Here is a 12,870-nt window from a genome sequence, read left to right as displayed (position 1 = left end):
TGGTATACTTGATTCAACTGTAAATATGATAAATTCAACTACATTTGTATGATTGATTTTAGACATTCAACTATAAATATCATAAATTCAACTATACATTTCCGGTTGACCTCTGACATTTAACTATAAATATGATAGATTCAACTGTGGTGGTATAAATAATTCAACCGTATATATGATAGATTCAAATACAAATGTATGATTGATTCTTGGTATTGAACTATAAATATAGTATATTTGACTATATTTTTATGATTGATTCTGTGGTACTTGAATACTACAGTGTTCATCCATATTCACCAGCAAGTTCACTGCAATAATCGTAGTGCTGTTTTCAGGGCACAGCCGGCAGTTCCTGACGTCGGTGGCAAAGCACAAGCGCTCTCCGGCGATGGGGAAAGATTGTCCTCTACCAGATCCTGGCAGCGGTCGGGTAGTATGCCAACATTTCCTGGAATTGGGAAAGGGACACCTACTCCGGCTGCCCGCATAATCGTCGTGGGTCTCGATGTTCCTTGACGTGATCCTGGTAGAATCCCACAGAAAACTAGTATTCGTAAGTCAGCTTATGATACATTGATGGTATAATATTGAGTGAATTTCCCCCCCCCCCCAAAAGGTCAATCTTCGCCGGGTACTGAAGCACGGATTTTTTAGGACGTCTTCGGTGACCGATTTGTTAAGTCGCACAATTTGCTGGGCAACCATGCATCAAGATGCAAAAAGAACAAGAGCAGAGGAACTAGTACTTGGATATCGGGATTTATGGTCAGCTTTTCTAGCAACGTGGCGGCTTAAACAAAATAGATGCAAAATGCTGAAATAATAAATTGAAAGAAAATAAAACGTGGCCATCAATTTATTCGAAAAAAATATCATCATCAGATATGAAAACTTACAATATAAACAAAATTTAAATTTTAGATGTTTATTATTGGCCTCATTGAATTAATCATAGAATTAAAATTGAATTTATCAAATTTGTAATTTAATCTATAATATTATTATAGTTGAATCTATCATGTTTATAATTAAATCAATCATATACTTACAGCTGTATCTATCATATTTATAGTTAATTCTATCATACTTATATAGTTGAATCTATCATATTTACAATCAAATCAATCATGTTTTTAAAGTTGAATCTACTATAATTATTGTTGAATGTATGACATAAATCGTACATTATAGTTGAATTATTAAATTAATAGTTGAATGCACAAAACCAATCATACAACTATAGTTGAATGTATTATATATATTGTTGAATAAACGAAATCAATCAGATTGTCTTTTTTATGTATTATGGACATTTTTATAATGATAGTTGGTTGAGAATCAGTCAGATATATAATTGAAGTGGATAAGTGGATTATTGTTGGAAATACCAAACTTTTTTCTTCGGGTCGTTATTTTTACGATTATTAGGACTGTTTTTATCGATTTCTATCACTCCGAAATCTTTCGAATGATTTGATATTTTAATTGCTTCAAGATCCATAAAATTCTCTTTTCTTAAAATTTATGACCTGAAGATACGTATAAGGCTAGTGTAAAGACTCAGGCTTCTTGAGTTTTTAAGAATCCTTAAGCTGCTGAAAATCCTCGATTCTTAAAATACTTTTAAGGTTTTGTTTTATTTCAGCAAACCAAACCGAGACTTTTGAAATTATTTAGTATCTCAAGGCTGTGGAAAGCCAACTCTTATGAATTGTTAGATTTTTAAGCATTTTTATGCGCCCAAGAATTCTTGAATATGAAGACCAATAAATGTTTTTTCAGACTCCCAAGTTTGGAATGATTGTTGAAAATTCAAAAATTTTAAAGATTTCAAAGACTCTTACAACTCTTAGGGTTCTTAGGACATTTCAAGATCTTAAGACACTGCTGACTCTTCAGATGATAAGGATCATTTCTATTGGTTTCCATGATTCCAAACCATTCGACCACTAACCATAACGATCTTGTCCTAAGAAGAAAGATACGATTATGGCTTTCTTCCACTTGTCCAGTTCCAGCAAACGGAAATAGTGTCATTCGGCCATTTTCCGTTCAATTTCCTTGATTCACATCACACCCAGAATCGTTACCGCCATCATTATTGTTGTCCTTTCGTGTCAAACAGAAGTGGAATAGTTTTTTTTTCTTTGTTCTGCTGTCGTTATTGTTTCAACTTCTCATAAAAAAACAACACCCCAACTTTTTCTGCTTCACAAACAAAAAAAAACTTATAAAATTTGGGAAAGGGGAAACATGAGCCTCCAACACCCTCCGAAAAGGATTTTTACCATAATTATTTTATTACCAAAAAGCTGACAGAACCGGAACTGGACATTTTCCGCTCCCCTGAGGGGGGGCCCAGTTCGTTTAAGGGGGCTACTGAAAACAATATGTGATGGCTAACCTCCTTCTTCTACTAAACAACTAATGGGGAATCCGGAAACGAGAGTGGACGTGAGGATGTGACCCGGGCGTTTTAGTGCCCGATTTTTTGGAGCATACTTCCGTGTTTTCCCTCCCCCTTTATGTGTTTTTGCAATGGCCGCTGCGCTGCTGTGGTAGTTTTGTCCCTGATTTTAGGACCGGAAGATGGAAAAAGCACGACCGACGACCCCCGGCCCGGAAGGAGGATGCAATTTAAAAGCTTTTTCCTTGGTGGGACGTTTTCAGTTCGGATCGACTTTTGCTGTTAGTTGGGGTTTTTTCCGTTGTTGCTATCTATTTTAGCTCCCTTCGAACGTGGGATGTGTTGTCGAATCGAGAGTCAGTCACTAATGGATGGATCGAGGTTGTTTGGATTTTTGCCCCAATATCAGGCCATTATCATTTCAGGAGTGTTCTACATTTTAGTTTTTTTTTCGCTTACATTCTTCCTCACATCGATTTTTATCAGAACTGGTGGTTTCAACCTGTAGCGATTGTTTTTTTTTTATTTACGTAATTGGCTGTAGGTCAAGGTTAAAATCACTGTACTATTTTTTTTTCTAAGAAAACAGAAACAGTTAAGTGTGTTGTTAAGTGTGTGTTAAAAATCTGCTTTTTTCATAAATTTTATCCCAAAATTTTGGATTTTAGATTAAATCGGGCTAACCCGGATAAATCTGCTCAATCTGGCAAGCTTATATTAGGTTAATTATTATATTTTCAGATTGTCAGATTGTCATATCGTCAAGATCCAAGATTGTCGGATTGCAAAATTGGCAGTATCATATTCTCAAAATTTTAAGGTCCATCTGAATATGTTCAAAATCCCTTCGACTTCATCCATTATTGATACGAAGGCAAGTTTTAATTAATAGAACCTGCGGTGCGACGACAACCTTCAGCTAATGTCAACGAAACCGGTGGAACTGATTTGATAAACTTTCAACTCAGGTTAATTTTAAATCACTCAAGTGTTTACCGCACTGCCAAAAGTTGCTCCAACGAGCTACTGTTAGTGTTAGGGAAGGTATTCCACCACTTTTTCGCTTGCGAAAGCTTCCAACAACTAAGTTGGAACGTGGAACAGTTTTGTCACTCGTCACCCCCCTTGCAATCCACCCACGCTTAACCATTCACTTACCCATTTGTGAGCTAACCTTTCGGAATGTGTGTGTGTTGATACCTGCTGGAGGTGTGACGTTCTCCAGGTTGTTGTCAAAATCGTCAGGACTTTTACGTCCTACCCACTACAGGTGGAGTAGTTGGATCAGTATCATATGAGCCGCGGATGTGAAATGAGGATTCCGAGGAATTTTCCCATCTTGTCCCCCTCACGAAAAAGCGTTTCCGAGCGAGGAAAATTTTACCATTCACTTTCGGACTTGGTTTCCCGAGCTGTTCCGCTAGATTTTGTGGAAGGAAATCAGGGTTGCAAAAATTGTGTACCCAAAAAGAAGGAACTGGTATGCACCCATTACTCCACTGCAATTTGACTTAATCGAACTGGATTTTAATTTATGCTGATCCTGTCCGGGAACTAAATCTCGATTTTGATTTCATTCCAGAATCTTACACCTAACACAAACTCTGATTCAAAACTAGATCAGTATTTTCTGTTCTCTGATCCTTAATTTGGATCCTAAGAATAGGATCATAATCCTTTCAGTGGACTCTGATTCTAGATTCTGATCTTGCATCCAGGCGCTAATTTGATTTCTGACTCCGGATACTGGACATAGTTCCAAATCGCGGAACTTGGAACAATAAGGTTGATTATCACAATCTCTCTACTAATTATGAATGCTTATCCCAGATTCTGATCTTGGACCAGAATCCTGATACTGGATATTGCTCCTGGAATCCATCCCTGATTCTGATGCCCATTGAATCTTGAATCCTGATCTCATTATCAATCGCAAATTTTGAATTGAATTGTACTGTTGGATCTAAATCTTGATACTAATCCTGAACTCTAAACCTGATCCTGATCCCGGATTCTGAAACTGCATCCATATTCTGATCCACATTTCAGGTTTTGAAGATCTTGATCCTAAATTCAGTGTCCTAATTCTGGAAATTAAATCCTGATCATGGATTCCAATTGAGGCCCTTGGAGCCAAAGGGGTATAAGTGCTTAAAAGCATATTTCGAGTAAACACGCTTTTAAATTGTTGTGTTTTCGATTTTCCATACATTTTTAGAGAATTTGTATTTTTCTATCGAATGTAAGAGTATGTAAACAAAATTCTAAAAATCCGTAAAAATCAACAAAAACAGTTTGAAATGTGAAAAATCGTTTGGCATCATTAACTCAAAATCGACCATTTTGTCACTTATACCCCTTTGCCTCTGAGACCCTCAATTCTTGAAGTAAAAAATGAGTTCGATTCCTCCGCTACCTGATCCAAGACTTTGATTCCGGATGCTAATCAAAAAGCCTGACTCTGAAAGCTGATCTTGGATCCTTAAAAAATCAAAATCGAAAACATCAGGAACTCCTCGATTGAATTCGTAAAGTCTTTCGATTTATTTTTTTAATTTATTTATTGTTTCGATTTTTACTACTGAACTCGTCTCCATGGGAAGTTTCCGTTGGAAACGCAGAGAAATGAGCATTCAGATAGATGTCCGTAATAGGGAAAACCTTTTAAGGCTTTCGTAAAATCTCCCAATTTCAAGGAATAAGTTTTTGAAAAAGCTTAATGTGAATTTTGTTGGATTTTCTTTTTTTTTTTGCTCGGTCTACTCCGTAATCAGTTCTGCTGATTTTTAATCCTTCTCCGCTCTTGAGTGTCAATATGACACAATTGGAAGTTTGGTGCATCATTGCTATTTTATGGACGCACCCTGAAAGAAAAAAAACTCCCTAATCAGACCTTGAGTGTCCATTTGACACTCCTCGCTTAAAGTCGCTTAAAGTTCTCAGACATTAATCACTTAAAACACTTGAGTTTTTAGTTTTTCAAAGTCTTAGTAAAAAAAAAACTTAAATACATGCTTCCAAAAAACTGTAGACCAGCTACGGAATGTTAAGAAAAAATTTCATTTTGTGTCCTAGAAAGCTAAATTTAGAAGATATACGTTGCAAATAAGGATTTTTTTTTACTGGTGTCAAAACTGTACTTTTTAATCAATGAACCGTCAAAGTTGTTTAAGTCACACCAGTTAAATATAGAAATGAAGATAAAAAAGTTGACGTATGCATCTTTAGATAAAAAAATGAAACACAGAATTTATGAAAATTTTTCGAAGGAAGCTTGCTTTAGAATTTTTATAAATTCGCAATGTCTCAGATTTTGTTGCATTTAAATTCAATTTTGGACTAGAATAAATTCACGTAAGATTTTCATAAAAAAAAAATTTACCAGAAAGGAAATTTCATATTAATTACCGGTTTATTACGGAAATCTCGCGTTAATATTCCCGAAATTTAATCTTAGTCTTAGAAAATCCGAGATATTCCAAATTGACAAAAAGATCGAATAAACACTACCGTTAAAAATTTGTTAAAAATTTAGTGCGTTGAATTTAAAAAATCAAAAATTTTAAAAGCCCAAAAATGTGAAAAATTAAATAAACTCTCAATTCTGTTTTCAAAATTTATCTGGTGTGACTTAAGCAACGATTGACGATTCATTGATTAAAATGTACCTTTTTTTCACCACTTTTTTACATTTTACGTGGTCATGATAGAAAAAAAAATCTTCATGTGCAACGTTTAGCTTCTAACTATACATTACTTTGAAGCTAAGTGATTTTTTTGCAGTTCGTAGCTGATCTACAGTCTTATTTCCGAATCATGTTTTTCGGTTTTATTTCTAGACCTTGAATAACGGAAAACTGCTGTGTTTTAGCTGGATATTGTCTGAAAAGCATAATTGAGTTACATAACGAGGTTTTCAAAACAATAAATTTTGTAAAAATCGGTTGGGAAACAAGAGAGATATATTGGTTAGGAGCAAGGTTGCCGAAATCACAGAAAAATCTTTAATTTCACCGAATTTTGATCAAATTTTCATCACAGAATCTGTGTCATAGAACATAGAATTTTGAAATATTCACAGATTTCACAGATTTTTTTTTGATTTGAATGGTTTTGCAAAATTATATTTTTTTACCAATATAACTATAATTTTTTTTAACTTGAATAAGAAAAGTATGATAAAACTGGTAATGTAAGTTGATTTTCCCCGAATAAATGTTAAAAAGACCCAATTTAACATGAGATTTCAATAAAATAGAAGGAAACAGCATCACAGAAAACCATCACAGAATTTTTGGGTAAATTCACAGAAAGTCAGAATTTTTTCTCAAAAACACAAAATTTTTTTAGGCAGCCCTTTTTAAATTATAAATCTCTGTTTAAGACTCAGGATCAGGATCTTAATTATTATACAAGGCAACAATATTTATATGTCTCGGAGATTTCAAGAGCAACGACGTTGATTTTGACTTATTTTGTGCATTAGAATCCAAATAGGCAATTAGATATTTCTTAATTAGCTCTTGTTTCTGGGATTCAAGGATTATTTTTTGAAAGCAGGTAAAACTCAATAACGTTATTTGTCCAAGATTTTTGACAAAACTGTAGACTTATATAAAAATGCAGAAAATAAATGGATTTAAACAAAAATAAATCGAGAAATGTGTTGGAGGCTTCAACCCGTTGATAGATATATTTAAGTAAGACTTTACTGATTTACAAAAAATGAAAATTTTTTTGAACAGACATTTCCTAATCCTTTGGTTCATAACAAATAGCGCTGCCCGAAAAAAACTTATTGCATATTTCAATTCGGCAGCTTCAAAACAGTCGAAATCAATGCTGAAACTCTTCGAACTTCGGAAAAGTGAATTTAGCTGATGTCTGTTGATTTTTAGACTGAAATTTGAAATTGTGATTTCACTTTGAATTTTTGGTAAACATAAATGTTATTTAATGTGTAATAATGCAAATATTTGATCCGGTTTTTGGAATATACAGTGACCGGCACAAAAACAAAATCCGTGCATCGTTTCAATCTCAAAAACGTAATACCTATTTTCATTTTTTCAAAATCATTTGAAATTTCAATGAATTTGTTAGAAATCTGGTAACTTAAAAATCATTTTCTTAATAAAAATTTAAATTTTTTTCTCTTCGTAACTCAGCAGTCAATCAGTTTATTGAATTGCACACTTCACGGATATTTTTGTTTACCTTTTCCTTCAAAAACGTCCACTCACTTTCAATAGGATTCATTTTAAGGGTAAGTACCCAAGCAACCAAAAGTCGCGTTTAAAGATGGAACTCCGAAGTTCACATTTGGCTGAAAAAACGTTTTACGGGAACTTCAGGTGACTCTTGTCGCGTAAAAGTTACTCAGGAGCTTCCATCGCCCTTTGAAAGGTTAAACTATCGATAACGGAACTTCTAAGCGCATTTAATGGAACTTCTTTCAAGAAGGTCGATAACGTTCGCGTAACATTCCAAAACGCACCATTAAGATACTTGAAGGTGTTTTAAAGAACCTATATAGGAAATCTAAGCGACATGTCAAAAATGTTTTTCAAGAAGGTCGATAACGTTCGCGTAACATTCTAAAGCGCACCGTTAAGATACTTGAAAGTGTTTTAAAGAACCTACATGGGAATTCTAAGCGACATGTCAAAAATGTCTGTCAATTTCTTGTCATGGTATTTGTTTTGTTTATATCTGTACTGATATTTACAAATGGAATTCAAGATTTTTTCGAATTTTTCTTATAAATGTTAAGATATTCGAATAAATTTTTGATGATGCGAATTTTTGTTATGATTATTGTGTACTGAAAGTCCTTTGAACGAAATAAGGTACCTTCTTTAGACCAACCCAGTAAATCATCTCAAATGACATTAAGTTGAAATACTTATCATTACAGTGGCAATTAACTATTGCTGGATTGATCGAGAGGCTGGTGAGTTTCATTGCAACCTAGAGAGCAGCGGTTCAATTCTCTAGGCGTGTAAGCAGCTTTTGTAATCAAAACAATATAATTAAAATCAATGAGATAGACCATGATAGACCGGCAACCTAGCAATCTGACATGTGGTTGACAGAGCAATCTGTCAATCGGATTTTTTTTTCGGCGCGTAGAAGTTTCTTGACATTCTCTTAGAAGCTGAATGGCGTTCTCTACAGCCACCCAAACGAACTTGAAAGTAGCTTTAAGAACTTAAATTTTGGGCTGATGAGCATTCTCTTCAGACACAAACGAGAGCTGATTAAGCTTCTATGGAACCTTTTTAAGTGAATTCTGGTTGCTTGGGTATGGTCACACGATTGGTTTGGGCCATGTAGATCAAAATAGTAATGCCGTTTTTAACGTTTTTTTTATCTGGGTCATTATTTTTCTAAACAATGAATTTGTCCTTCTATTAAAGATTGACGAAATCCAAGAAAAATTCACATTTTCACAAAATTTGAGCAAAATTTTGTCACATAATCTGTGCTACAGATCACAGAATTTTTCAAATTTTCATAGAATTCAAAGCTTTTCTATATTTTGTACATATTTCCAAAATAATAAATTTTTATGTCACAATTAATTTTTTTCTGACTTAAATTCATGAAAAAAATGAAAACATGATAATTGATATTTTTTTCTCAAACAGTAAGTAATTTTCAATTTCATTTCCCAACGAACTTCATAAAAAGAGTGTCCTAGAAAAACGTAACAGAATTCCACATTTTTTTCATCAAAAACACAGAGTTTTTTTTCGGCACGCGTCTATCCTTTTCTAGCAAGGATTCTTTCAGGTTCTCAATAAAAATGTTCATTTAATCATCAACAATTACCGTTAATCCGCATTAAAATAAAAAGTATCCCCGCCCTTTTTAGACTCCTCATCACCGTATTAACCATGTACTTCCATGAAGATTTGAGATGCGCTTTCAAAAATATGCGATCATTAAGCGATCAAATTCTACATTCCAAATTATAACAAAAAACAAAATAAATATTTAATTTTTTAACTAAAAATGTGATCAAATCACGCACTGTAATCAACACTACTCCAAAAGTACATTTCCCAATTTACGAAAAAAGCCATTCCATTGCCTACACATTTGTGGGCAGTAGATGACACTCTATCTGCATCTATCAATTCATTGTAGTAAGCCCGTGTTGAACAAAAATTTGGTATAAGATGGTAATGCTTCTATTGAATTCTTCTCGCTTTTTTCACCATCTTCCATTTCTTTTAACTTTCTGTCCACCTATAAAATTTCTAAATCTTAAGAAGTATTTTTTAATAAAAATGACGTCACTCTTCAACGATCAGGCCGATAAAATTAGGTAACAAACAAGAATTACGATGATTAATCTCTTCATAAAATCTTCAAAGACTTTTATCGGGCAAATATCAGGTAACTTTTTCAAAGCCTTAATGTTTTAATAAATTTTAAATAGCAATAATTTGTCTGCTTCTTTGCAACCCTGGACCCTAAACTGAATGTGTACACAAGCAAGAGCCCCGGCTGGTTGGCTGAAAAAGTATTCAGGATATCCCGCTTGCCACACAGGACTCTCTAGGATAGCTATTTTGGAAAAGTGACTCCCCGACTGATGCTGGACTTTCACACAATAAATATATCCAGGAGAAAGTTTAGTGCCCGGCTTCTATGGATATCTGCTATGGTGCTTTCTCTATGAATGTGTGTTTTGTGTTCTATGCGTTTGTGTTCAGCTCCGAGCTATGCAGGGCTTTTTTGCCTGAGTCGACACTTCTGTGGCCCGTCAGCTTTCAGCGTTGAGAGAGCAGTTTTATGCAGTCACCGGGAATAATTGAATAGTTTGCTTGACGAAAGTTTTAATTAGATTGCTTTTCGGTGCAACAAAAGTGAATAAAACGGAACAGTTTTTTTTGTCTATGTTCTACCATTAGCGGTGTTCTTCGTCCGTTGTTTGGATAGCGCCGGAATAATGCCGAAGTTGGCAATAATGCCAGCGTTCTGTTGCATGAGACTCGATGTGTATGGGAATCTGTCTAATTAATTTAGAACTTGGCTGATGCATATTTCATTACTGCAGTCGTTTGCTAATTAGACAATATTTAAGGGAAATATTTTCGGCGACGTTCGACTGCAGCAACGCATTTGCGATAATCACAATTTGAGTTTATGGTGGAAGGTTGCCAAATTGTTTCTAATATGGCGACCGTTAAAATCTGTCAAGCGTGAAAAGGCTCTTTGTCAAATGAACTGTGATTGTTTACCCATCGGAACGATAGTTTATAATAATGGCTCCCGACGCCATTACCAGTTAATCGATTCCAAAGTGCCTCGATGAGCGCCACAATTATCATTAGATCAGCCAACAGTAGCTACAGCCATCAATATCAATCATCGTACTCACCGGAATGGCGTCGCACATGTCTCCACCGTCGGCGGCCGTCGGAAATGCCCCTCCAGGGCCCATGAGGGCGGCAACCGGACCACCGATCAGCCCCGAGCCAGGTCCATCTTCGTTGCAGTTGGCCAGCTCGGCCAGGAAGGGAGGCCGCGGGGGCGGAGGGATTCGAAACTCGGGAGGAGGGCCCGGTCCTCCGCACTCGTTGCCGCCACACTCTAGGTCCGAATCCAACATTTCCCACATGTACAATTTCCACGCACCCACAGCACGCCTAGCCTAGCTACGGGGCCAGGTGCCGATCCGGATCGTTACCCTGCCGTTGTTAGCCAGCTTTGGAAAATTGGCTGTGAAGTGGGGGTGGTGCGGGAAAAAGCGGACTTTTCGCGGATTCTTCAATGTTGAACACTTTGAAGCACTATAATCTGAAAAGAAGAGATAAAAAATACACAAGTCAGTTAGTAAATTGTAAAGATTGATTGAAGAATTGATGGGACAACTAAAGATCATGCAATCTGAATCTCAGCACAAGTACTTGAGTTGAAAAATATGCGAGATCTACATTTGGTTATCGATAGAAGTATCAGCAGTCGACCAATGGAGCTCGACATGTACGCATGCTGGAGCCTATTTCGCCACGTTCACCGTGGTGTAATTGGCTAACGCAACGTTGTACTGATGCGGAAATCGCGGGTTAAAGTCCGGTCGGTCAGCCGTTGTATCTTATTCGAAACATTCATGATATTTACGGCTTACGTTCTTTCTTTTTTTGATATCTCATGTTTCTCTAATACTTTTCACACCATTAAAATGGTTGATTTCTAAGTTTAAAAGTGTTTTAGGATCGACTTTGAAAATCATCATCTATCTAAGGGTCACCATACATCTGAAAACCAGTTCAAGAAACTTTGTTCCGGACTATAACTAAGACTTAAAACCTCCGATCTTCTCCCAAGGTCTTTACTTCAATAGCCAGCCAATAACATTTCCATTTTAGTTCCAAATCATCCAAATTTAAACTGAAGTGACGTGCTCAACTCAATTCATTTGATTGGACCAACTGTCACGTTAACTGCAATAAAAACCCGATAGCCAACAACAATCATTTCCATTACTGGTCAGCCCGAGTGCCATGCAATGCCGATCAAGCCGGGGACCGCAAAAGACCGGGCCTCGGGAAAAGTTTCGCCACAGGGCAGCCAGGGTGCCCCGGAAAAGACAGTACAGATAACCACAAAATGATTACCTCCTCCTTCACCGGCAGTTGGTCCCCGCTCCATTTGAATTATAAACCTACACACATATGTTTGGTTAGAGGCTCCAATGCAAATGCAATCGAGTGGATTATGGAGCGGTGGTTGACAACGTGGTTCCCCCCCCCCCTCGAAAATGAACCAACTAACCATCTAGAGTTTGAGGTACACCAAAGGGCACAACATATGTTGCCAGTTCAGTGTAGTTAATTGAGAAGGACGGTGGAAAAAGCGAACGGGGATCAGGGATCTTTCCCCCGAAAAATGTTAATCGCAATCCATTTGCAGGAAAAATAGTGCACCTCCCTTTCGGTATGTTCAGGTTTGTGAAGTTCCAAAAGCGGTTGGTGGGGAAGAGATAATGTAATTTTTTACACACACTCACTTTCCCTCACCTGTGGGTTACATTTTGTTGCAGGGTTATGATTTTTCTGAACCAGAATGTCGTCATGGAAGAGGAGCTGCTACAGCCTCGCTTTCCCCAATCCGATGTGACAATTCCCTCCGGAACCACTTCGCTGCTCCAGAAAAGCAGAACACGAAAAGTGCATTTAAATGTTGCACTCATGTCCGGGGAAAACGGGGTATTAACAAACAAAAACGTTAACAAATAATATTTCTCTGAGTGGATTTCGCGTCGTCGACGTCGTCGTTTCCCAGGGCTAGTTTGCTCCCTTTTTGCGATTCCACAATTATAGCACCCAGTTAACCTGGGTGGGCAGCCGTAGGGAGGATATATTTGAAAGTAGACAACATCCCGAGGTGCGTCGCCAATCGTAGCACCTGGGTGCAGCAATCAAGCCGATAGGCTTTTGTTGTGA

At 36.6% G+C, this 12,870-nt stretch overlaps 1 protein-coding gene across 1 annotated transcript in view; it reads right to left on the bottom strand.

Annotated features, from left to right (window-relative positions):
• Positions 1-11,217, bottom strand: part of LOC129755038 (uncharacterized protein DDB_G0283357) — a 175,719-nt gene extending 164,502 nt beyond the window's left edge. The window contains exon 1 of the mRNA XM_055751337.1: positions 10,803-11,217. Coding sequence (XP_055607312.1) covers positions 10,803-11,042 — 240 coding nt within the window. The 5' untranslated portion in view covers positions 11,043-11,217. The remainder of the gene's footprint in view (positions 1-10,802) is intronic.
• Between the last annotated feature and the right edge of the window lie 1,653 nt (positions 11,218-12,870).

The sequence above is a fragment of the Uranotaenia lowii genome, chromosome 3 (assembly GCF_029784155.1).
Source record: "Uranotaenia lowii strain MFRU-FL chromosome 3, ASM2978415v1, whole genome shotgun sequence".
Lineage (NCBI taxonomy): Eukaryota > Metazoa > Arthropoda > Insecta > Diptera > Culicidae > Uranotaenia > Uranotaenia lowii.
Note: the sequence above shows the minus strand (reverse complement) of the source record. Positions and strands in the feature narration are given on the sequence as shown.